Raw genomic sequence first — 25,006 nt, 5'->3', positions numbered from 1 at the left:
ACTGTCAAATGACCTGCCAATTCCAAGTCTGGACTCGCATACAGTGCTCAGCTATTTTTAACTCAAACTTATAGCAGTACAACTCCGTGCATGCCACTGTTTTGCAGTGCATGAATGGAGCCTTAGAAATAAAAAATTCACACATCAAGTGAATTCTGCTGGTTTCTGAGTTCCTATACAGAATACGCAGCACAGGAGGAAGCCACTTGACCCATTACATCTCTGCTGGCTCTTTGAAAGCGCTTTCTATTTAGTCTAACTCTTGCCCCACAGTCCTACAATTTTTTTTTACTCCAAGTATTCATCCACTTCTCCTTCAAAGCCCTCTGGGCAAAAACAATGAGAAGCAGCATATTATTTCCGGAAAGGCCTTTACTTCTCTGCATCAACATGCTAAGGATAAAAATCCTAATTTCATTACGTAGCAGAACCAGTTTCTTTTTCTAAGAACAGAAAAAAACAATAGTGTTGAATTTTTATGACCAAGGAAGAGGTGTTACATTTAAACTAGAGGACCCAAATACTGATGTCAAGCACTCTTGGATTAACTAAAGCACAGGTCAGGGTAAAGTACCTTATACCCTTAGCCCCAATATCAAAAGATTACTGTCCTTATTCCCACAACCCTTGTCACCTTTCTGAACAAGAATCCCAATTTGATTTGACTTATTCCTGAAACTGGAGCTTTGAACAAGGTCAACTTAGAATTCTGTTGATGATAAAACGAATTTCAATGCAAATCTTTAACTTGGAAGATTGTGGAAGCTTTCAACCTTTTAGTCAGGCAATGATTCAAGCTTGGGCCAAATAGATGCAAGGGCAGTATACTGACTTACTCCACCACTTATCTGACTGCGACTGAAAACAATCTCCTTGTTCAGTATGGCCCATGTGAATTGCTTTCTGGTAAAATCTAATCACTGCTTTGTGATGAGGCAAGAACCAATGTGGAAAGAAAATAATTGTTTGAGTTTACAGGTCAATCCAAGGAACCTCCTGGTCGTTGGTTACAAAGAGGTTTCCACAGAGCAGAGAATATATAAACTTTTTTGAAAAAAATTAGTATCAGACTGGTAATCATTAAATAATCTCTTTTGGGGAAGGAAATCTGTTACCACCTGGCCTATGTGACTCTAAACTGAACCATGTTGCTGACTGCCAACAGCTTTGATAAGGCCTCTCAGTTATAACTCATCAACTTTTCAAGGGTAATTAGGGATGGGCAATAAATGCTGGCCTTGCCACCAATGCCCACATTCTGAAAACGAACAAACATGACTGACACGATTCACACTTAAATTCTAATGGTCCAGTTTGCAATATAATGTTCATCTGAAAATACATAATCACAGGAACAGAAGTCCAAAGAGCAGAGTTACTGCTTCTTATGTAAGATAGCAAATTAAGGCAAAAGATAAAATAAAAAGGCTTCCAGCCACTATTTCACTCAAATGTCATACTAGTGACATTATAAAGCCAACAAAGAAGCAAAATATTTAAATCTGAGGGGACAGAAGAAAATAAATGTGTAACTGACATCATTTCAAATTGCCAAGTGCTTCAGCTTGTCTCTTCTCCACTCAAAATGAGTTAATAACTGAACCACAACATGGATGCCACAAGGTCATGCTTACTGCTCATGTCCAATTCTAATTTTCAACTTTCTTAATGAACCAATGTAATCCTTCACCTGATGCTCACCCCATGGTGATCTGTAAGAACTCTAGGCTATTGATTCAGTGATAAGGGAATAACAATACATGTTCCTGCAGAATAGTATACAACTTGAAGTCTTCTGCTCTTGGCTACCAATGCCCACATTCTGAAAATGAACAAACATGACTGACACACTCACGATTTACATTTAAATTCTAGTACTAACATTGGTCCAGTTTGCAATATAATGTTCATCTGAAAATACGTAATCACATTACCTGAAGTCCAAAGGGCAGAGATAGTGCTACATATATAAGATAGCAAATTAAGGCAAGGCACTTGGCAATTTGAAATGATGTCCTATAAGTTACAGGACTGTAAAGAGTTTGAGAATTTGGCTCAGACTTTACGAGCTGAATTGTTAGAGCACAGAAGGAGGTCATTCTATGATTCTTAGCTTGCTGCAGTACATCCTATGGACAGTATATATTGCAACCAACCAGAAAGGTTCCAAATTATTCTTCAATAGAGCAGAGTTAACATATCTCAGTTGAAGGCAACTGGGACATTTCAATTGGTGTCATAGCTCCAAGTCATATATGAGGCATGACAAAAAAATGCTTGGGTTCTCATCTTGAGCTTTGTCCACTGTTATCTGGTGAAAGATGGACCAGTTGAAAAAGTTCATAAGTAAATAATGTCCACTTGGCTAAGATCCTGGGGAACAGAGAAACTCTAAACTGTATTTAGTTAACAAGTAAATTACTTCCAGTAGACAAAAACAACCGTAAAGATTTATAAGCAGTCTCTTTGTTGAACATGACCATGTCAGCTTTGGGTCAGAATGTTTGAACCTCTGACTTACAAGGTGCTTGGTTTAAGTCCGCTCAGATACTTAAGCACAAGTCCAGTTCTCAGAAAATTCTGCATTCAGAGATGCTGTATTCTTGATGAGATGTTAAATGATAGCCCCATCTGCACAGGCAGATGTAAAAGACCTCATGCAACTATTGAAAAATCATCAAGGGACTTATGATGATCTGGCCATTGACTACCATGGAAACAGGTGATCTGATTATTCAACTTGCTTGCAAGGCTTCACTGTGCACTAATTGGCTCGAGTTGGCCTACAGAATGATGACATCAAAAGTACTTAATTGGTCATGAAGTGCCTTGGGATATCCTGAGGACTGAAAAGCACTAAATGCAAGTTCCTTCTCACTCATTTCTCAGAGCTGCAGTCACTTCTGTACATTTTAATACAACATTGCATATGTTATGATTCACTAAACTACAGTGCAAGTCTTAGCACAACATTTATCATAATACTGTTAACAATTATACACTATTCAGTATCATTTACACTATTTAGTATTATAATTTTTAACTTCTAATATGTTGTCCTGCCCTAGAAATGACTCAAGTTGTAGCAAGAACCCAAACTCAATTTAAAATTGACATGAACGTTGAATAACAAGGATACCGCCAAACCAATTAGAACAATTATTAAAGATAATGACACTTTAGAACCTTTGATTTGTGTGTGTTTTATATAACATACTAATCCATTACGGCTTAAAATCCCCAAGTGGTCTAAAATCACATGGATATCTACTCAAAATGAAAACCAGGTGTGGAAGCAGAACCCTTTAATAGACTTGTAAAAAAAAATGCACACCAACATTTGAAAAAGAAAATTTAGGATACCAGGAGAAAATGTAATGAAATTGATATAATCTATTGGGCTGAACTTGGTTGTGGTGGAAATATGGTTACAGTTATCAGGCATCTATGGAGTGCAATCTCCAGGCAGGCAGCAAATGAATCGACAAGAGTTCTACTGCCTTGGTGATTTTTTTGTAAGTTAGGGAACAAGCAAGAGCATGTGCTTTCTCTCAACACTGAAAACTTTGCTAATTTATTTAAGTACTCTAATGATCCAATGTACTGCTTGGTACTTAAAAATGTCACGTCACATGAGGTAGGAAATATAGTGCATCCAAGCTTAAATCAAGCTGTGACAGTCGCTTGCCTGGAAAAGGTTGTATACCACTCCCTCAGAGTTACATATGAAACAGTTTTGGACAACCCATTAAGAACATACTTAACATTTATTTTTGTAAATTGGTTTGATCTTTTGCCAAAATTTGCGCACAATACCAAGATGACAAATATCAGCAATTTCCTTTCTATTGCACACTCTCACTAGACTAGCTAACATATACAGAACAACGCATTTCAGCTATATTAAAGTGCGAGATGTTAGCAACAAAATCATGAAGTTTAGATACAATTTCTTTATTCTATTGTTCCTTAATTTCCTGAGAATCAACTGCAGATTACTACCCAGCAGGAGAACAGTTAATCCGGCAGTGGGCAGATTGGCATGGTAGATGAAGTATGCAGTCAGTACTTTCATAGGCAGCAGATGCCAGCACACAGAAAAGGATCCAGACCGGCGTGAAATCCTCACATATAGTGAAAGGATTTTTAAAATAAACAATGGGAGTAATTATAAGGCAAATCCGAACAGCAGGATCCAGATGACAATTACAAACTACTCAATCTCTATTATAGGTACTTATATCACCTGGATCTTTCAATTAAAATTGTTAACTCATTCTCAGATGTACATTAACCTATTTTGCCAAGAATCAGTTATTCACCAACACAACACAAGCTGGAAAAATTCACAATTTGAGAACGGGATTTCCCCATACGACAATTGGAGAGGTATGAGAGTAACAAGAGAAATCAAGTTTATCACCTCTAACAAAATCGAACACAGTCCCAGGTTCAAATTCTCTACTGAGTTAGCTGGAACTCAATATCTGAGCTGGGGAGATTTAAAAAAAAAGACAAGGTTGGTTACCCCTACCACTATCCAGCAACCTTTGCTCAAAGTTCATGTATACAATGACATGAGGCAAGGAAAGGATTGGATGAACTACGAATAAATAATATGTTGGCACAATTAAGACTTAGATAAATAATAAACATTTGCATTATGAGTCACCTATATTACTCATAATTCTTGAACAAAAGCACGTTGATTATTTGGTGAACACCACAGAAAAGACCAAATTCTCAACATAAAATGTGAAGCTCTTCACATTACATCACAATACCTAGCATTTGGCATCAGCTGGACTCAATGATAGCACTCTCCGAAGTCAGAGGTTATGGGATCAAGCCCATTCCAGGATTTGAACAAAATATCTAGAGTGATACTTCAGTTCTGCACTGAGGGCATGTTGCATTATCAGGACTCACCTGTTTAGGTGGCACAATAGGGCCATGACACTAAAAGAGGATCCTCCAGACGGCCTGGCCACCCCGCAGCCAACACCAAACAGATTAGATGGTTGGTTACCTCAGGGGTACACGCAAGATTTTGTTCAGTACAAATTGGCTGCCATATTTGCTGGCACAACAGTGACTCTGCTTCCAAATTAACAAATTGGCTTTGAAACACTTTGCAGAGTCCTGCGAATTTGTACGGTGTTATGTAAGTGCAAGTTGTTCCTGCTTGCTTTCACACCACAGTTCTAATTATGTAGCAGGAATTCAGTCCTGTTATTTTCTTTTTAGTCTTGCAACTATCAAAAATTGGAACAAGTGACAATATTGAAGATAACATTTTCTACAGATCATAGGTGGCTATTTTTTTTCTAACTCAGACTTTTCTGAATTCACACGCACCAAATAGAATATCCACGTATGAGGAGGAAAATGTCAGTCACAGGACACTAGGTAAAAAATGCTGAATCCTTGTTTTCTTCAACATCATGTTCAAGTGACATTTCAACTTCCATTTCAACTGTCCACCTAAGCGCAAACTTTATTCCTCCATGCATGCACTCCAATTACATTTTCCTTTCTTTGGCCACTTTGATTCAATAGTCCTCACTGCTATTATTACTCAAGAGCATGCCCGAAGTTCCAACCTTGGGTTCCTCCTGGTACCAGTCCTTGACCACTGAACACTTTCAAAATAACAATGTTGAAAGTATGTTTCATTAAAACATGCCAAGAAGTTGCAAGAATGGCAAACTACTCAAGTATCACTTGTGTTTTATGACATCACCTCCGCCCTTCTGGTGTCATCAAAGAACAAAAACAATACAGCACAGGAACAGGCCCTTCAGCCCTCCAAGCCTGCACTGATGATGTGTTCCTAACTAGACCAGCTGTTTGTATCCCTCTATTCCCAATCTGTTCATGTGGCTATCTAGATAAGTCTTAAATGATCCTAGCGTGCCTGCCTCAACCACCTTGCTTGGTAGTGCATTCCAGGTCCCCACTACCCTCTGTGTAAAATATGTCCCCCGCATATCTGTATTGAACCTTGTCCCCCTTACCTTGAACTTGTGACCCCTTGTGTTTGTCATTTCTGACCTGGGAAAAACCTTCCAACTGTTCACCCTATCTATGCCTTCATAATTTTATAAACTTCTATTAGGTCGCCCCTCAACCTCCGTCTTTCCAGGGAGAACAACCCTGGTTTAGTCAATCTCACCTCATAGCTAATACCCTCCATACCAGGCAACATCCTGGTAAACCTTTTCTGCACTCTCTCCAAAGCCTCCACGTCCTTCTGGTAGTGTGGCGACCAGAACTGGACACAGTATTCCAAATGTGGCCTAACCAACGTTCTATATAACTGCAACATCATATGCCAACTTTTATACTCTATGCCCCATCCAATAAAGGCAAGCATGCCATATGCCTTCTTCACCACCTTTTCCACCTGTGCTGCCACCTTTAAGGATCTTTAGCCTTGCACACCCAGATCCCTCTGTGTGTCTATACTCCTGATGGTTCTGCCATTTATTGTATAGCTCCCCCCTGCATTAGATCTACCAAAATGCATCACTTCACATTTATCTGGATTAAATTCCATCTGCCATTCCTCCGCCCAATTTTCCAGCCTATATCCTGCTGTATTCTCTGACAATGTTCATCACTATCTGCAACTCCAGCAATCTTTGTGTCATCCGCAAACTTACTAATCAGACCAGCTACATCTTCTTCCAAATCATTTATATATATCACAAACAGCAGAGGTCCCAGTACAGAGCCCTGCGGAACACCACTAGTCACAAACTTCCAATCAGAAAAAGAGCCCTCCACTGCTACCCTCTGTCTTCTATGGCCAAGCCAGTTCTGTACCCATCTAGCTAGTTCACCTTTGAGCCCATGAGATTTAACCTTTTGCACCAGCCTGCCATGAGGGACCTTGTCAAATGCTTTACTAAAATCCATGTAGACAACATCCACGGCCCTTCCCTTGTCAATCATTTTTGTCACCTCCTCAAAAAACTCAACCAAATTTGAGGCATGACCTCCCTCGTACAAAACCATGTTGTCTATCGCTAATGAGACTATTCAGTCCTATCATCTTATTCTACACTCCAACCCACGGGTGATTCTGAGCAATCCTTTAGGACCTCATTATGTCTGCAAATTAAGCTTTTCAGTAATGTAACAAATCATGGAAGTACATTTTGTATAAATTATATTCTTCAGTGGATTACTCGCTAAAATTTGTATGAAGATATTAAGGTTACTTGCTACTCTCATACCTCTCCAATGTCGTATGGGGAAATCCCGTTCTCAAAGGTTTTTGGCCTTTTACAATCCTAAAATGCCACTTGCCATTGATCAAATTTAGGCTAATCACAATTAATAAGTATTTTATGCCTTAATATCCATTACATTAAACTAAAAATCCACAAATACCGTAGAAATTAAAAGGAAGTCAAAACATGAAGTTAAAATGGTTAACCTAAGCAAAATGCACAAATTTCTAAGAGACTTACAAATATATCAAGATTTTTAAAACACAATTAAATCTCTGAATTTAATTCGGAGGCATTTCTGGCATGTTTTCTTGGGCGTGGAATCTCCAATTTGTGGTGTCGTCACATGACAGGAAAAAAGACAAGCAATGTGAAGAAAATACTCAGTAACATAAAATTCCTTGAGAAAATGGCATGTTGCAAGGCTATTTTCTAAATGAGATTCATAGGAAATACAGAAAACACACACTTAAAAGCCAATCAATTTGTCTACCATCATTAGACCCTGACTTAAGGGGAACTGAAAATTAAAGCAGACATTGTAACTGGGAGACTCAAAAAAATCTGGTGCAGTGGGTCAGCCCACTAACTTTTAAACTTTTGAAGCTGATGTTCTAATCTCTGTTGGGATTAAAGTCTTTACTCTCTGTTTAACAATTGGAAGAGTCCGACTTCAAATCACTTTGGACAGCTATTAACAAAATTACCTTTAATTGGTCACAAGTTAGAATAAAACAGTTGTTAATCCCATTCAGAAAAGCTATAGGTTGGCTGATATAAGAATTGAAAAAGTCACAGTTGTGAATTCTTATTGAATTAGGGCTCAAGATGCACTGCTGGGATAAACAGAAACTTTACTTAAATTAGTGCTAAAATCGCAAGAAGATTGTAAAATTAAATCATGCAACACCAAATTCCTTCTTCAATAGAAAAATATATTTTCAAAAAAGAGATAGATTTTATTAGAATTCGGGAATAGTGTTGCTCTGTTGGGAGTATATTATTAACCAATGAATAATCGTGAGATATAGAATTAGAGATATGTAGACAAATTAAGAGAAAAATGCAGGAACGGGACTGTAATAATGGATGAATGGAATTATCCAAAGAAATGTGGGGGGTAAGAATAATGTATTTACAACATGTCCGGGACAGCTTTCTATTTCAGTATATTTTTAATCCAACAAGGAAAGCAACACGGCTGTATCTTGTTCCAGGCAACAAAGTGAGCCAAGTCAGCGATGCAAGGTAGGGGAATATCAAGAAAAAAACCAAACCGCACAAAATTCTGTGCAGTATAAAACATGAATGAAAGCAACAGAGAAAAGATACTTGAGCAGAAAAAACATGGAACTAATCCAGATTTACTGAAGAAAAACCAGCAACCAAAACCATACAGAAAAATAGGAATTGATCAAGCTGATGATTAGAGTACAGATTAAACATATTCCAATTAGAAGAAAAGTTAGTGCTGGAGTTCCTTAGATGAGCACAGAAATTTAAATATAAAAAGATAACAAAGCTCGGGCGAACGAAAAGAAAATCCAATGGGCAAGCAAAATAAAATTCAGACGGTAAGAATAAAGAATGATTGTCAGACAAGATTAGGGGAAATAGCAAAAAGTCTATAACCATGCAAAAGCCAAAATATTTGAAGCATAAATCTTTACTTATTCTTTGATGGATTGTGGGCATTGCAGGCAAGGTCAGCATTTGTTACCCATCCCTCATAGCCCTTCAACTGAGTGACTTGCTATACCATTTCAGAGGGCAATTAAGAATCACATTGCTATGGGTCTAGAGTCACATATATATGTCAGACCAGGTAAGGATGACAGATTTCCTTCCCTAAAGGACATTAGCGAACCAGATTTTCTTTTACTGACAATCAATGGTCACCAGTACTGATACAAGCTTTCAATTCCAAACTTTATTAATTGAATTTAAATTCCATCAGCTGCCATGATGGGATTTGAACCCACATCACAAGAGAATTAGCCTGAATCTCTGGATTATTAGTCTAGTAACATTGCCACAATGCCAACGTCTCCCCTATCTCTCTAATTCAAGACAAAAGATGAAACTAGTTTACTTGGTGTTTCAGTTAGTTCAGCCTTTTACAAGTCATTTGCCTCAGTTTTCACACAAGCTGCATAGTGAGAAAGATGGAGAAGCTGGAGTAGTTAGGCAAGACAAATATAGATAGAGAGATGACAAAAAAATTAGTGGGGCTTAAAAATCAAAAAGGTATTGGGACTTAATTGCATACCATAGAAACCATAGAAACCCTACAGTGCAGAAGGAGGCCATTCAGCCCATCGAGTCTGCACCAACCACAATCCCACCCAGGCCCTACCCCCATATATTTACCCGCTAATCTACACATCCCAGGACTCTAAGGGGCAATTTTTAACCTGGCCAATCAACCTAACCCGCACATCTTTGGACTGTGGGAGGAAACCGGAGCACCCGGAGGAAACCCACGCAGACACGAGGAGAATGTGCAAACTCCACACAGACAGTGATCCGAGCCAGGAATCGAACCCGGGACCCTGGAGCTGTGAAGCAGCAGTGCTAACCACTGTGCTACCGTGCCGCCCACATCCCAAAATTCTCAGGTAAGACAAGAGAAGCAGATGCTCTGGTGACAATTTCGAGCATTTAGATATGCAGGTTGTGCATCTGTTCATAAACAGAGAAAAGTGTAAATCAGGTAGTTAGTCAATTAGCTTCGCATTAGTAGTAGGTAAGCCTCTAAAGCCCAAAACAGTGGATAAAATTGATACTCATCTCAAATGACTTGAGCAAATTAAGAATAGTGTAGAAAGCAAGTTACTTCTGACAAATTTAATAACTGCTTTAAAGAAACATAAGGAACGGAAAAATGAAATGCTGTGGGGATGTCATTTATGTGGCGGAAATTGAACTAAGAGAAAAGCTTCTACAGCAAGTGGGAGGGGGCAATCGTCCAAATTGCTTCCGACTATACCACAAAATTCTACTGCTCTATTCTGTATCATGAATATTTTGCATTTCCAAAGCTTGATGAACAACTTTTTTTTATTCTTACAGTAACCATAGTAAGATGCAACGTGCATTAGGAGGTTGTGTACGCACATGACAAGGGGAGGTGCGTATGATTTCTAACTGTCCCCTGAAATGACCTCACAAGTCACTCATATTCAAGAAGTTGGCTCATCATCTTCTGAAGAGCAGTTGAGAATGGGCAGCAAATGCCAGCCTTGCCAACAGCACCTGCATTAAAACAAACACACCATGAGGCCAGGCGTTAGGGTCACGGCCTGGGACACATAAATGCTTAAATCCATGTTAACTAGTCTTAATTAACCCAAGTCATTTGAGATGAGTATCAATTTTATCCACTGTTTCGGTCTCAAGAGCTTGGCTACCGTCAATGTGAGGCGACGCTAAATTTCTGCGCAAGTGCCCATTTGACACTTTTCTCGGTTTATGCACAGACCCATAACTTACATAGCTAAATGTTTGAAAAGCAGAAAATATTGGAAATGCTAAGCAGGTCAGGCAGCATCCATGGAGAGAGAAAGAGTTCATGTTTCTGATTCAGAATGAAAGATCATTAACCTGAAATGTTTATTTCCCTCCCACAGGTGTTTCTTGACCAGCTGAGTATTTACTCTTTTTTCTTATTTCAGATTTTCAAAACTGTAGTATTTTCCTTTTGCAAAGCAAGCTTACCTTCTGTTTGCGACTGAGGATATAAGCTTGAAGTAAACAGTAGTGTAGGTGGTTTGTTCCCATACAGATTCCAACACTCTCTCTTTTCAGACTTGAGAATTAACACTGCACGAGTAATGTGTAAAATTCATGCAACGCTATATCAAGTCACATGCCTGAATCAGCAGCTACACAGGGGCTTGTTTTAACATGTCTCAGCTTGGCTCAGCTAACCTCCTTGAATCCAAATCAGGAAGGTGCGGATTCAAGCTTCACTCCAGGGCTTGATCAACGGAAGGTGAAGGTGCATCCTTTGGATAAAATGTTAAAACAGAGTCTGGTTCGCAAGTTCAGAGGGGTGTAAAGGATCCTGGGCTATCATTATTCGAAGAGCAGGCGGCTGCCCTGGTGCTTCAGCCAACACTCACTCCACAAACATCAAAGCAGACAACCTGATCATTCGCATAAAGATTGTCTATAAGAGGATAACTGCACTTTAAAAATTATTCATTGGCTGAAGTATTTGGAACAGAGCTGGAACATGAAAGAGTGCAATATAAATGTGGATTCTTTATTTTTTAAAAACATAACTGCTTATGGTCAGAGTTCCAAGTAGATCACTTCACTTCCTCACACAGACTTCTTAATCTTAACCTTGCCATTGGAAGAGAACGAAGTGTCAGGAAGGAAAACAAGAGGGACTCAATTAAGCATTTCTGTTTCCCAGGCTGTAGCCCAGAAACATGGTAACATGGCATATTTGCTTTTAATACATGGTGTTGCTGGCAAAGCTGGCATTTACTGCTCATTCCCAACTGCCTTTCAGAAGATGATGAGCCAACTTCTTGAATATGACTCAGTTGCAAGGTAATTTCAGAGGGTAGTTGAGAATTGTACACACCTCCCTAGGTTATGTATGCGCACACAGCCTCATCATGCATGTTGCATCTTGCAGTGACAACCAAAGTGGGTGGCACAGTGGCACAGTGGTTAGCACTGCTGCCTCACAGCACCAGGGACCTGGGTTCGATTCCCAGCTTGGGTCACTGTCTATGTGGAGTCTGCATGTTCTCCCCGTGTCTGTGTGGGTTTCCTCCGGGTGCTCCGGTTTCCTCCCACAGTCTGAAAGATGTGCTGGGTAGGTGCATTGACCATACTAAATTCTCCCTCAGTGTACCCAAACAGGCACCAGAGTAACTTCATTGCAGTGTTAATATAAGCATACTTGAGATTAATAAATAAACTTTAACTTGTAAATGGCCTGTTTCAAAATTGCCATTCACTCCAAATAGTTAATTAAAACATACCTCAGCTACAGCTAAAAGCTGAGAAAACCTTCACTCTGCCCATGTAAAATGCAAGACCCTGCTGTGAAGATTCAGCAATGCAGCTAACATCCATACAAATAAAAAATTGAGATGGAAAACAGAAGCATTTTTACATGAGTTGCCCAACAGTGGACAGTAAAGTCACCCTGGCAGCTCAATTACTACACAACCCAACATGGACACAACACTGAACTAAGCAGGCCGTGCTCCAGATGAGCTCAGCCCCACAAAGGTAAAAGGAGATCACTCTAGTTGGAGAGGATGGGCAAAAAGAATCGCAACAAACAATAACCAAAGGACAATGCTGAGATACACATCTGCAGCTCTTAACCATTCAGAGACTGGTTTATTCTTGGGCAAATGCATGGTATCACTGTGAAATCAATGGACAGATGGGGATTGAGTTGCAACAGACCACATGTGTCTGCGGATTTACATTTATTATATTGTCTTAAAATTCTCAGTAATAAAAAAATGAACATAACCTAACCATGAACATTGTAGGAGTGCTTGTGGTTTAGTTAGCAATCTGACAAATACTTCTGTAAAAGAGATACTAACTAATCTAGGGGCAATAATACTGTGACCTGAAATAATCTTCCAAAAACATGCACCAGTTTGTAGCAAACAAAAACCACTTTCATCCAAAAATCAGGCCCGTGCTTGTCACCATAAACTAACTCAATTACATCATCCAAATGAGCATCACTCGGGTAGGTTTCATCCAGTTGCACTTTAAAACTCACCGATATGAATAAATCATTCCAAATCCCTCCCATCAACCTGTACAAAGTCCAATGTGTTACAGCTTCTCGGCCTTTTGGCTAAGATCAAGTGTAGTATTGACATGCTGTACTTGGCTGAAGTCATTAGGTTACATTTTAGCTTCATTTGAAGCAATTTTTAAAACCGGCATCTCGGCCCTTTGGCTAAGATGCAAATGAGATCAAGCCTTGGAGAAGGTGCCTACTCCAATCAGCTTGGATCATGTAGATCAAGCCCAAGACAGGAGGTGAGAGCCCTGTCTTGTCAGCTTGGATCGGAAATGTCTCACTTGTTGAGACTCTGAATTGGACTTGATTTGATTGAATTGGATTTTTAAAAAATGTGTTACAGCTAGTGTTCAGTCCCTCAGGCATAACTTGTCCTCACCCTCCAAACCCATCATACTCTCATGATGCAGATCAGCCATCCATCCCAGTCATTTCACTGAAAACTTGTTAACAAAATGGTCCGTTCAAGCATGCATCTTGCCATGCTAAAGTGACAATAAAAATGTTTAAATGTCTCAAAAGCTTAGCATTTTAGCTGTCTCTTTAGATCAGAGTTGGTCAGCAACAAATACCAGCAATCCTATCCTCGGCCAATCTGGAAACCTTAGAAGATTTTCTCCTCCCTAACTCAGGACTGCCAAGATCAACGAAAGCTTTCTTATTGAAACCAGTTCCTTTGGGGCCTGCCCACCTCACCTCCTCAATGAACTATGACAGAAATCACAAGACCAACCTGTCTAAATAATTATGTACAAGTTTTAAACCTTGTCCATTACAAATTGAGCATTATTCCAAATAAACTGTGATTACTTTTTCCAGCATTGATCAGCCTGATCTGCCTCATTAATGCTATCATCAATCCACTCCATCAAGGAAACTAAAGCTATAAAGGTCAAATTGTCATTTGTCATCTGAAAAGCTTTCAATTTTTGCTAGAAAACACCATTATGTAGCCAATATCTCTTGGATGCGTCTGCACCCCTCAATTCTGCTGCTCCATTTTTTTTCTGCCATTGCTTTTTCTTGGACAGGACTGAATGTCAGCAGCAATGCACCCTCATCAGTGACTTACTAAGCAATATTGACTACAGGCACTGGAGTGACAACATCTGCCATTCCCTCCTCCAGAAAAATACAAGATCAATTAACAGCCTTGTGCCAGCATATTTGGACATGGACATACATTAACAATTTTCTATCCCACAACTCAAATGTCCAACTGCAGCAGCCTTGCCATTACATGCTGAACAAAGCAAAGTTTTTTCTTCCCACAAGCAAAGGGCTAAGTAAAAACAGCACAATAAAGCAGTCAAATATTTGCTGTTATGGGTCACTTGTTTTCATGGCATTCATAGAAATTTGAAAGCAATGTTGCTTGCCATTTATCGAGAGATCAAGAATAAATGGAGGAAAGCAGGTTTAAGAAAGAAATTGCTGAATAAACCAAAATAAATTCATGAGACGACATACCAGGACACTAGTTATGAAAAAAAAAGGAATTCCAGGATCACTGTGGTACTTGAGTTATATATCCGAATTTCCCTTTTCTAACTCAGATGCTTATTGAGTTTTAAATAAGGCACATTTTACATCATACATTTAGCTGAGGCGAATTACAACTTGGTAAAAACATTGGATATATCAGCAACTTTGTGAAAATAATACTTTTGAGAATGAAGTAATCCTGCAAACCACTGACACCCACTGCACAGACTCAACAAGACCCAACAACATACTATTCGAAACGTCCACTTGGCCTTTCTCCACTATCTCAGTTTCTGAAAGTCTCAATCAGCTTCTCAGACACACAAGCAGCACGGGTGCCCTACACAAGTTTTACCTCGATTCTCAATATCACCTTGCCATGTAAGTCTATAGTAAAACCATTCTATGTCACAACACACACCATGAAACTGCACAAAAAATTAATACTCGAAACAAATTTAATCAGTAAAATAACATTGACATGCTTTATCTCAATAATTCAAGGATGTTAACAAAATATACAGAACAACCAGTATTTAGTTAGCCCCTTAAATGTAACAAAACATTGCTAATTGCTTTACAAGACCACCGAGCCAAACCAGGAGATATTCAGGAAGAGAGTCATATGCTTGGCCAAAGGGATAGGTCTTAAAGAACATTTTAAAGGAAAGAAAAACAAATATGGTGAGCTTTTGAACTTAAGACCCAGGCAGCTAAAGGAACGGACATAAGTGATGGAGTGATGATAATCAGGCATATTCAACAAGTCAGAAGTGCAGTGCAGATACATCAAGAGGGAGATGGGGTTCCAAGTTATAGATAGAGAGACGCTATGGAGAAATTTAAAACAAGAATGAGAACTTTAAAACTGAGGCATTGCTTAACTGGGAGCTAACGTAGATCAGTGAACTTAGGACAATGAATCAATGGAGCTTGGTGCGAGTTAGGATGCAGGTTGCATCTTAGGGAGAGTAGCACCAGTGCACTAGAATCATCAAGTCCATAATTAACAATGGCATGGATGAAGGTTTCATGAGCGGATAAGATGATGGGGGTAAATGGAGGATTACTGCAGTGGTGGAAATAGGCAGTCTTCATGAAGATACATATGCATGAAGGTCACCATATTATTGTTGAAAATGTTTCAGGATTATCTGGACCACAATGTAAACCCTGAATTTTGTTTCTCACATGCCAGCCAGTCACACTGACCTGCAGCCCTGCGTGCGTCCCAAAAACATACCCAACTGAAATTCATCATAAATAACGATTCAAGTGAAATTACTGACTGCTCAAAGGTGGGATAAACAGCGTTTAGATTTCGAAAGGGAATAAATTCGTACAGCTCCATTCGTTGTGGTCATTTGGAAAATCTTTACTGCAATCACCAACAGAGATGGGCCACAGTCATGTTCGTGCGATTGTCATTGTTTTACACAAAACAAGCAACAGAGAGAGGAGAATGTCATTAAATATAAACAATGGATTTGCCTACATTTGTGCTCTAATTCAAGACAGTCGGATGTAGCCCTGGCCCCGAGATACGTTTCCCTCGATATTAACCGCAGACTTACCGTGGTGAGTGAAGATGTTACAGGCGGCCTCACTGCCCCTAACTGCTGTCTCTCGCCTCCTTCCCCCGTGTCCGGGCCTGGTTGTGCCAACCCTACCCCTGCCCGGCTGGACCGTCTCTCCACCCGCACCAACAGCCCCGCCGACGCGGGCCTGCTGCTGCCCCATCCGCGGGCTTTCCAAGAGCGTCCACCCCGAATCCCGCTCTCTCGGAGCCGTTTTCTTTTACATCCTCCCTCGCTGTCCTCTCCTGCTGCTCGGCGGGGTTATTGTGTAGCTCTCTGCCCGGCCCGGCAACCCCCTTCTCCCGGTGTAGACTCACAGGTCGACTCGCCGCCGGGTCCCGGGCCCCTTCCCTCGGTGTTGAGAGGGGAGGGAGGGGGTCGGGCGTTGTTGTCTCTTTAACGCTAACGCAAGGCGCTGTCCCCCGGCGAGACAGCGGGGACGGGGAGCCCTAAGACAGCGACCGCTCACTTCCCCCCGATTGCGTATCCGCCCCCGTCCCGCTGTCCCACTGCAACCGCCTGTGTCCCGAGCCACAACGAGGCGCTCTCTTCACAGTCCTCCCAGATGGTCCTCCAAGCCTCTCCACCGCCGCTGGTCCTCCCAGATGGTCCTCCAAGCCTCTCCACAGCCACTGGTCCTCCAAGCCGCTCCACAGCAACTGGTCCTCCGAGATGGTCCTCCAAGACTCTCCGGTACCACTGGTCCTCCCAGGTGGTCCTCCAAGCCTCTCCACAGCCGCTGGTCCTCCCAGATGGTCCTCCAAGCCTCTCCACTGCCACTGGTCCTCCCAGATGGACCTCCAAGCCTCTCCACTGCCACTAGTCCTCCCAGATGGTCCTCCAAGCCTCTCCACTGCCACTGGTCCTCCCAGATGGTCCTCCAAGCCTCCCTGCTCTCATTGGTCCTATGATGTGTAGATGCCAGCAATGGACTGGGGTAAACACAGTAAGAGGTCTCACAACACCTTGGTGAGACCACATTTGGAATATTGTGTGCAGTTCTGGTCACCTCACTATATGAAGGATGTGGAAGCGCTGGAAAGAGTGCAGAGGAGATTTACCAGGATGTTGCCTGGTTTGGAGGGTAGGTCTTATGAGGAAAGGTTGAGGGATCTAGGGCTGTTCTCTCTGGAGCGGAGGAGGCTGAGGGGAGACTTAATAGAGGTTTATAAAATGATGAAGGGGATAGACAGAGTGAATGTTCAAAGACTATTTCCTCGGGTGGATGGAGCTATTACAAGGGGGCATAACTATAGGGTTCGTGGTGGGAGATATAGGAAGGATATCAGAGGTAGGTTCTTTACGCAGAGAGTGGTGGGGTGTGGAATGGACTGCCTGCAGTGATAGTGGAGTCAGACACTTTAGGAACATTTAAGCGGTTATTGGATAGGCACATGAGCACACCAGGATGATAGGGAGTGGGATAGCTTGATCTTGGTTTCAGATAAAGCTCGGCACGACATCGTGGGCCGAAGGGCCTGTTCTGTGCTGTACTGTTCTATGTTCTAACACCAGGTTAAAGTCCAACAGGTTTATTTGGTAGCACAAGCCACTAGCTTTCGGAGCGCTGCCCCTTCGTCAGGTGAGTGGGAGTTCTGTTCACAAACAGGGCATATAAAGACACAAACTCAATTTACAAAATAATGATGATCCGGCACGTCTTGCAGAGACTTGGCTTCCCATGGAGGACCAGTGGTAGTACAATAACTCCACTTCTCCAGCTTCCACCCTAAACATGTTAAAGAAGCCATCCCCTACGGACAAGCCCTCCGTATACACAGGATCTGTTCAGATGAGGAGGATCGCAACAGACACCTCCAGACGCTGAAAGATGCCCTCATAAGAACAGGGTATGGCGCTCGACTCATCGATCGACAGTTCCGACGCACCATAGCGAGGGACCGCACCGACCTCCTCTGAGGACAAACACGGGACACGGCGGACAGAGTACCCTTCATCGTCCAGTACGTCCCCGGAGCGGAGAAGCTACGACATCTTCTCCGGAGCCTTCAACATGTCATTGATGAAGATGAACATCTCGCCAACGCCATCCCCACACCCCCGCTTCTTGCCTTCAAACAACCGCGCAACCTCAAACAGACCATTGTCCGCAGCAAACTACCCAGCCTTCAGAAGAACAGTGACCACGACACCACACAACCCTGCCACAGCAATCTCTGCAAGATGTGCCGGATCATCGACACGGATGCCATCATCTCACGTGAGAACACCATCCACCAGGTACACGGTACATACACTTGCAACTTGGCCAACGTCATCTACCTGATACACTGCAGGAAAGGATGTCCCGAGGCATGGTACATTGGGGAGACTATGCAGACGCTACGACAATGGATGAATGAACACCACTCGACAATCACTAGGCAAAAGTGTTCTCTTCCTGTTGGGGAACACTTCAGCGGTCACGGGCATTCGGCCTCTGATCTTCGGGTAAGCGTTCTCCAAGGCGGCCTTCACGACACACGACAACGCAGAATCGCTGAGCAGAGACTGATAGCCAAGTTCCGCACACTCGAGGACGGCCTCAACCGGGATCTTGAGTTCATGTCACACTATCTAACCCCCATGACTTGCCTGGGCTTACAAAATCTCGCTAACTGTCCTGGCTGGAGACAATACACATCTCTTTAACCTGTGCTTAACCCTCTCTCCACTCACATTGTCTGTACCTTTAAGACTTGATTACCTGTAAAGACTCGCATTCCAACCATTATTTTGTAAATTGAGTTTGTGTCTTTATGTGCCCTGTTTGTGAACAGAACTCCCACTTACCTGATGAAGGAGCAGCGCTCCGAAAGCTAGTGGCTTGTGCTACCAAATAAACCTGTTGGACTTTAACCTGGTGTTGTGAGACTTCTTACTACCATTGGTCCTCCCAGATGGTCCTCCAAGCCTCTCTGCTACCACTGGTCTTCCCAGATGGTCCTCCAAGCTGCTCCACTGCCACTGGTCCTCCAAGCAGCTGTGCTGTTTCTGTTCTGCGTCAATATTCCGCCGCTGGTGGCACATGGCAATTTATCAACTCCGTGAACTTTTTAAATGGCAATTTCTGATTTTGAAAGAACCTTCGCCTTGCTCTGGAATCTGTGACCTGGATTACTCTAAATTTCAGGGTGTGGGAAGGATTTGGAGTCAGATTAATTAGGCCTCAACTGAGTTTATCTGGATTTATTTCACCTGTGGTAAATTCATAGCATTTCGCAGCAAATGAAGCTCCCAAAATGTTGCACTCTGTCCTTCGCAGATGTAACACTTTAATGAGAGTTACTCATTTGCCTTTGAAATGAAAGACTTGTTTTCCCTCAGCCCGGTATCATTTTTATTTGTGCTATCTATCTAAAAAACAAAGAGCCTTGAATGATGCTTTAAGTGACCTAATTAATGAGGCAACGTTTAACACTTATCAACATCCACAGTTACTGCCGGACCTGCTGAGTTCATTCAGCATTTTCTGTTTTGACTTAAGATTTGCAGCATCCGCGTGTGCTGTTTTTATTTAACAGTGATCATTCCTGGGGCCTGGAGTAAAATACTAGGAATCTGAAATAAAAACAGAAAATGTACTGTTGGAGAGAAAAAGTTAACATTTTGGGTTGTGATCCTTCATTAGTTCCATTTCCCTATCCATAAATACTGCCAGACCAGCTGAGTATTTTCAACAATTTCTTTTTTTTAGTCTATGAACCAAGCTTGGCTTCACTGAGTTTTGTGAGGGAGGTTATCAGTAAGTATAACACTGCAAAGACACAGCTACGTACAAAATTGATGAAACCATCAGGACATCATTATCAGATTCCTCTTTCAAAATAGTTTGTAACAATCCAAAAGTTGTAATATTGAATATAGTTTGCAAGACATCATCTCTTTAATTGTCAAAGTCTTGGGATATTATCTTAGGTCTGCATAACCCTGCTTACATTGAAAAATACGCTGCAGGAAAGGACGTCCCGAGGCATGGTACATTGGGGAAACCATGCAGACGCTACGACAACGGATGAATGAACACCGCTCGACAATCACCAGGCAAGACTGTTCTCTTCCTGTGGGGGAGCACTTCAGCAGTCACGGGCATTCAGCCTTGGATCTTCAGGTAAGCGTTCTCCAAGGCGGCCTTCACAACACACGACAGCACAGAGTCGCTGAGCAGAAACTGATAGCCAAGTTCCGCACACATGAGGACGGCCTAAACCGGGATGTTGGATTTATGTCACATTATCAGTAACCCCCACAGCTTGCCTCCTGGACTTGCAGAATTACACTAGCTGTTCTGTCTGGAGACAATACACATCTCTTTAACCTGTGTTTAATGTTCCCTCCACCCACATTGTCTGTACATTTAAGACCTGGCTGGTTGTAGGATTCGCATTCTAATCAGTATTCTGCAACTTGATTCTGTCTGTTTGCACCGTTTGAGAGCAGATTTCCACTCCATCTGACGAAGGAGCAGTGCTCCGAAAGCTTATGGTATTTGCTACCAAATAAACCTGTTGGACTTTAACCTGGTGTTGTGAGACTTCTTACTACATTGAAAAAAGCAGAAGAAACATAGTGGCATCTTGTATCAGGTGTGTGATAGCAACAGTATAATGAGCTGAAAGACAGTTGATGAAGGAAAGCAAAGTGATTTGTGACTGGTTATTCGAAATAGCTGGAAAATAAAATGGCAATTACAGAACAATCAGTCATTTGCATCCATACAATTAATCAAATTAATTATCAGAAGTAAACTTAGTGATATTTTATCTAGCAACCTAATTAGTAGGAGCCAGTATGAATTTGGGAGGAAGATTCTGCTTTAACAAATTCTTCAAAGTCTGAGAAAATGACATCCTAAATGGAAATTATACACTGTGATGTACCAATATTTTTAGAATACATTTTGGCAAACAATGTGAAAGGATCTTTGTTTAACTCAGAGCTGTGGTGGTGCAGGTGAAACACAATCCATGTTCAGTAATAATAATGTTGACGAGGCTGGAGAGGAGTTTGGAAAACCCCTTAGGTACAGTTTAGATATCCCTACCAGACCTTGAAAGCCTTAAGTTAGTCTCAAAAAGCTAGAGCTTCTTTTCATTGGAGAAGATTAGAGTTTAAGGTGACATAATTGAGGTTTTTAAAATGAAGTAAATCTGAAATGCAATGTCTGAAAGGGTGGTAGAAGCAGCTTCAATAAAAAAACTTTAAAAAGGGAATTGGATAAATGCCTGATGATGAATAAGAAGTCTCACAACACCAGGTTAAAGTCCAACAGGTTTATTTGGTAGCACTAGTAGCATTTGGTAGCAAATAAACTTGTTGGACTTTAACCTGGTGTTGTGAGACTTCTTATTGTGTTTACCACATCTCCACATGATGAATAAAAATGCAGGGCAATGCAGAAAAAGCAGGGGTATGGGACTCATTGGACAACTCTTTCAAAGAGCCGGCAGTGTGCAAAATGACATCCTGAGTTGTATCATTCCATAAAAAACAGTAGGATGTTAAACAAAACTGCAAATCATAACTAAATTGTAGTGTCATTTGGTTAGGCTTTATTTTGAATCCTGTGACCAGTAGTCACTGAGATACAGTGAGACATTGAGGCATCGGAGGCAGTAAATACAAGAAATAACACCGATTTTAAGTTGTAATAAGCTCAGGTTGTTTCATTTAAGAAATTGGGACATTTTTAAACAAAGAAATGTTTGTAAATGAAAGCATATCAGATAGTTAAAGGGAATGTAATATTTATTTAAACTGAATTCCATGGTTTGGAGAAGGGGGGAACGATTAAACTGGTAACATGTAAATCTAAGATCAAGAATGGTGTGATCAACACACAAAATCAACCTGAGGCGAAACATCAAAAATATTTAAGAAACAAATGGAACAATTGGGGTCAGGCACACGATTGCATATGGCTGAATTTAGATGTACCAATTAGCCTTCAGCCATTAATTATCTTCCGGCACAGACAGACAATTTTTATACTTAAACAAAACCTCAGGAGGACAATTGTATTATTCAAAATAATTCCATACTGGCATTTAATTATCTAAATCAGACAGATCCTTGATCTGAAACTTTTGTTTATATGTCATGTATTTGAACTGTCTGCTCATGTCAGAAGACAGATGTGGTTAGAATGACAAGCTGTTTACATTGTGTGAAACAGAGAGGACTAATGTGACTAATTTATTCTTCTTTTCCATCACTGATATGCTTTTAGTGTTTTTTCTTTATTTATTTCTCTCTTTACAGCATGAAATTTTGCAAGTATTTACCCTTGCAGGTTTGAATTTAAGGCTGTCCCATTGTCTATAGTGACACCAATATCCCTCAAATAACAATATCCATTTAACATGATGCTTTCACTACCACTTTGCATTTGGAGTATTCTCTGGCTGTTCAATGGGGTCATAACCCTGGAAATTACTGTTTCTCAAGTTTTTTTACTGAATGCAGATGAACTGGCAGACCTGTAAACTGATCAAGCTTCATTCTGATGACACCTGAACCTCGAGGCATCATGCATATCTGCTCTTGATTTTCAAATATAAAGGATACACACATCTCTGACACAACATCAAACTCATCCATTTTGAATTCATCATGGCTTGAAAACTCACAGTATGTTGATGAGTAAAATTACAGTGCTAGATGGTGTTCAAAGAAACCAGGCCCTGTCCCATAACCCATGTATTTTCCCTGCTCATTCCCCTGACACTAAACTGCAATTTTATCATGGCCAATCAATCTAACCTGCACACCTTTGAATTGAGGGAGGAAAACAGAGCAGGAAACCCACGCAGTCACAGACAGAATGTGCAAACTCTGCACCAACAGTCACCTCTATAGTTGGACCAGTTATTCCTCCTGAGAGCTAGTTTCAGATTCGGGCTCTCCACTTAATGTAGTGAAATCAAGTTGATAGTGATTCGTCAGTTTTTACTGTTGAAAGTCACCATCATATTTGCAATGTATATTTCTTTGTGTACATCAAAACAATGTTTTTCAGATTAAGTTAAAATATATAGTCAAATCTAATGGTAAGCAATGAGGCACAGATGGACTCAGTCAGAGCTGTGAGGGGACTAGTGGGATTTGCCAGCTTCTCTTCCTGGTGTGCAATGAATTGTCACCCACCGGGCTGTAAATTTTCTCCAAAATGGGCCTATTGATGTCAATGTTAACTTTGATTGCACATTGTATGAAGGCATCATTCAAATGGTTATTGGATAAACATATGGATGATATTGGAATAGTGTAGATTAGAGAGGCTTTAGATTGGTACCACTGGTCAGCGCAACATCGAGGGCCGAAGGGCCTGTACTGCGCTGTAATGTTCTATGTTCTATGTAACACGAAACCATAAAGATCCATTCTGGTTCCTGGTCTGGAATGAGTTCGCATATCTCAACAGAGAAGCAGTTGGAGTCCTGCAAATGGCCTCAGTACTTCTGGGTTAAAGAATAAGCAACAAATCAGCCAAGATTCCCGAAAGAAGAAGAATTGGTCAGCTGAAGCAGTGGCAATTTGCTTAGAATTTAAACCAAGAACAGAGCTAAGTACTCAGGCTGCATCAGTTATGTAATAATTGTCTTTTATAGAACTAGGCATTCTTAGCAAATGAAGGAAATCAATGAGTCAGCGAGTAGTGTCCGAGCCAGTGACGGCTCCTAAGTGCTCATTTGGAAGAAAGCCTGACTTCTTCCAGAAACTGAATAAAAAGAGAAATAAAACAAGATTGTGCTTGGCTGTGGCCCATACCGGATACTGTCCAATCTCCCTCGTGAACAATGACGATTTGAATATGGCACATGTGATAACCAGTGCTTTTGAAACCACAGCCCAACAAGATTCAGCACCTTCAGAAGAAATGAAGAGAACATTGGAAAAAGAAAAAGAATTCTCCCACTTTGAAAGTTGGGCAGATATTACAACTTGCCTATTTCAAGCGCAAGACAATCTCCAAAAATAAAGGGAAGAGTTATATAATTGTAGGTTAGCTCATGTGCATAGTTAAACATGTTCCTTCAGCTGGAATCGAATTTGGGCAATAACTTCTAGAGGAATGAGCTGAAACTGGGGGCAATGAGTCCTGGGACCAAAGTGAATAGTGGGACCAATAGTGTATCTCCTTAACAAATGAGATTTAAGGATTCAGAAAGAAACAGGGAATGATGGCAAAGTGTAAACTGGAGTCAAAAAAAATATAGGAAGAGAATTAAAGATTGGATTAAGAATCAAGCAAATGAGACAGGAAAAGTAAGGAAATAAGTTAAAATGTGAAGTTTTGAAATCTGGAAGAATTTGTCAGTAGGATTGAGAATCAGCAGCTTGAATTGCTTACTTTCTGGGTGAGAGAGATTGATTGCCAATATATCAACATTGATATGTTTATATCAGTTGATTCACTGATGATAAGTTCAAGCCCTAACTTTCTGCAATGAGTTTAATATACAATTAATGTATGAATCCAATTCATAAAAAGGATTAAAAATAACAAGGAGGTTGAAGGCGAGCTGCCGTCTGTCACAGACAACTCGACCAGATGTTTATGGAGATTTGCAACACTTCTTCAGCTGAACTTGCTGTCCAATTTGTCTATTAGTAAAAGTGTACATCGTCAATTCTTTGGTTTTTTTTGGCAAGATTTGGTCCAACATGTTTTAACCATTTTCTACTTTTCTAAATTACAACTGCAATTAATCCTGTATTTGGTTACGAATTACTCAAGTTAATTTAATATCTGCCCTGTTGTTGATGTGGCACAGCTTTCCAATAATCGCACACAGGTCTCCTGATTAGCCAAATACAAGGCACTCCGCTTCTTCGCAGTCCGTCAGAATTGAAGATGACTTACTTTCACTCTGGTTTGATACATTCTGAGATGGCTGAGTAAGTCC

The 25,006-nt window shown here is 40.9% G+C and overlaps 1 protein-coding gene and 1 non-coding gene across 4 annotated transcripts in view; one reads left to right on the top strand and one right to left on the bottom strand.

Annotated features, from left to right (window-relative positions):
- abl2 (c-abl oncogene 2, non-receptor tyrosine kinase) overlaps positions 1–16,672 on the bottom strand; it is a 100,070-nt gene extending 83,398 nt beyond the window's left edge. For 2 of the 3 annotated variants that reach the window (XM_078218308.1, XM_078218309.1), the window contains exon 1: positions 16,095–16,655. In XM_078218308.1, the coding sequence (XP_078074434.1) occupies positions 16,095–16,260 (166 nt within the window). In that variant the 5' untranslated portion in view covers positions 16,261–16,655. Of the gene's footprint in view, positions 1–16,094 lie in introns of all 3 variants that reach the window. The other variant, XM_078218306.1, reaches the window with a different exon arrangement.
- On the top strand, positions 13,067–13,260 carry LOC144498042 (U2 spliceosomal RNA). Its single transcript, XR_013498617.1, has one exon. It is a non-coding gene; the product is annotated as a U2 spliceosomal RNA (small nuclear RNA).
- Positions 16,673–25,006: the final 8,334 nt, after the last annotated feature.

The sequence above is a fragment of the Mustelus asterias genome, chromosome 8, assembly GCF_964213995.1.
Source record: "Mustelus asterias chromosome 8, sMusAst1.hap1.1, whole genome shotgun sequence".
Lineage (NCBI taxonomy): Eukaryota > Metazoa > Chordata > Chondrichthyes > Carcharhiniformes > Triakidae > Mustelus > Mustelus asterias.
The sequence above is the reverse complement of the archived record's forward strand: the minus strand, read 5'-3'. Positions and strand labels throughout refer to the sequence as shown.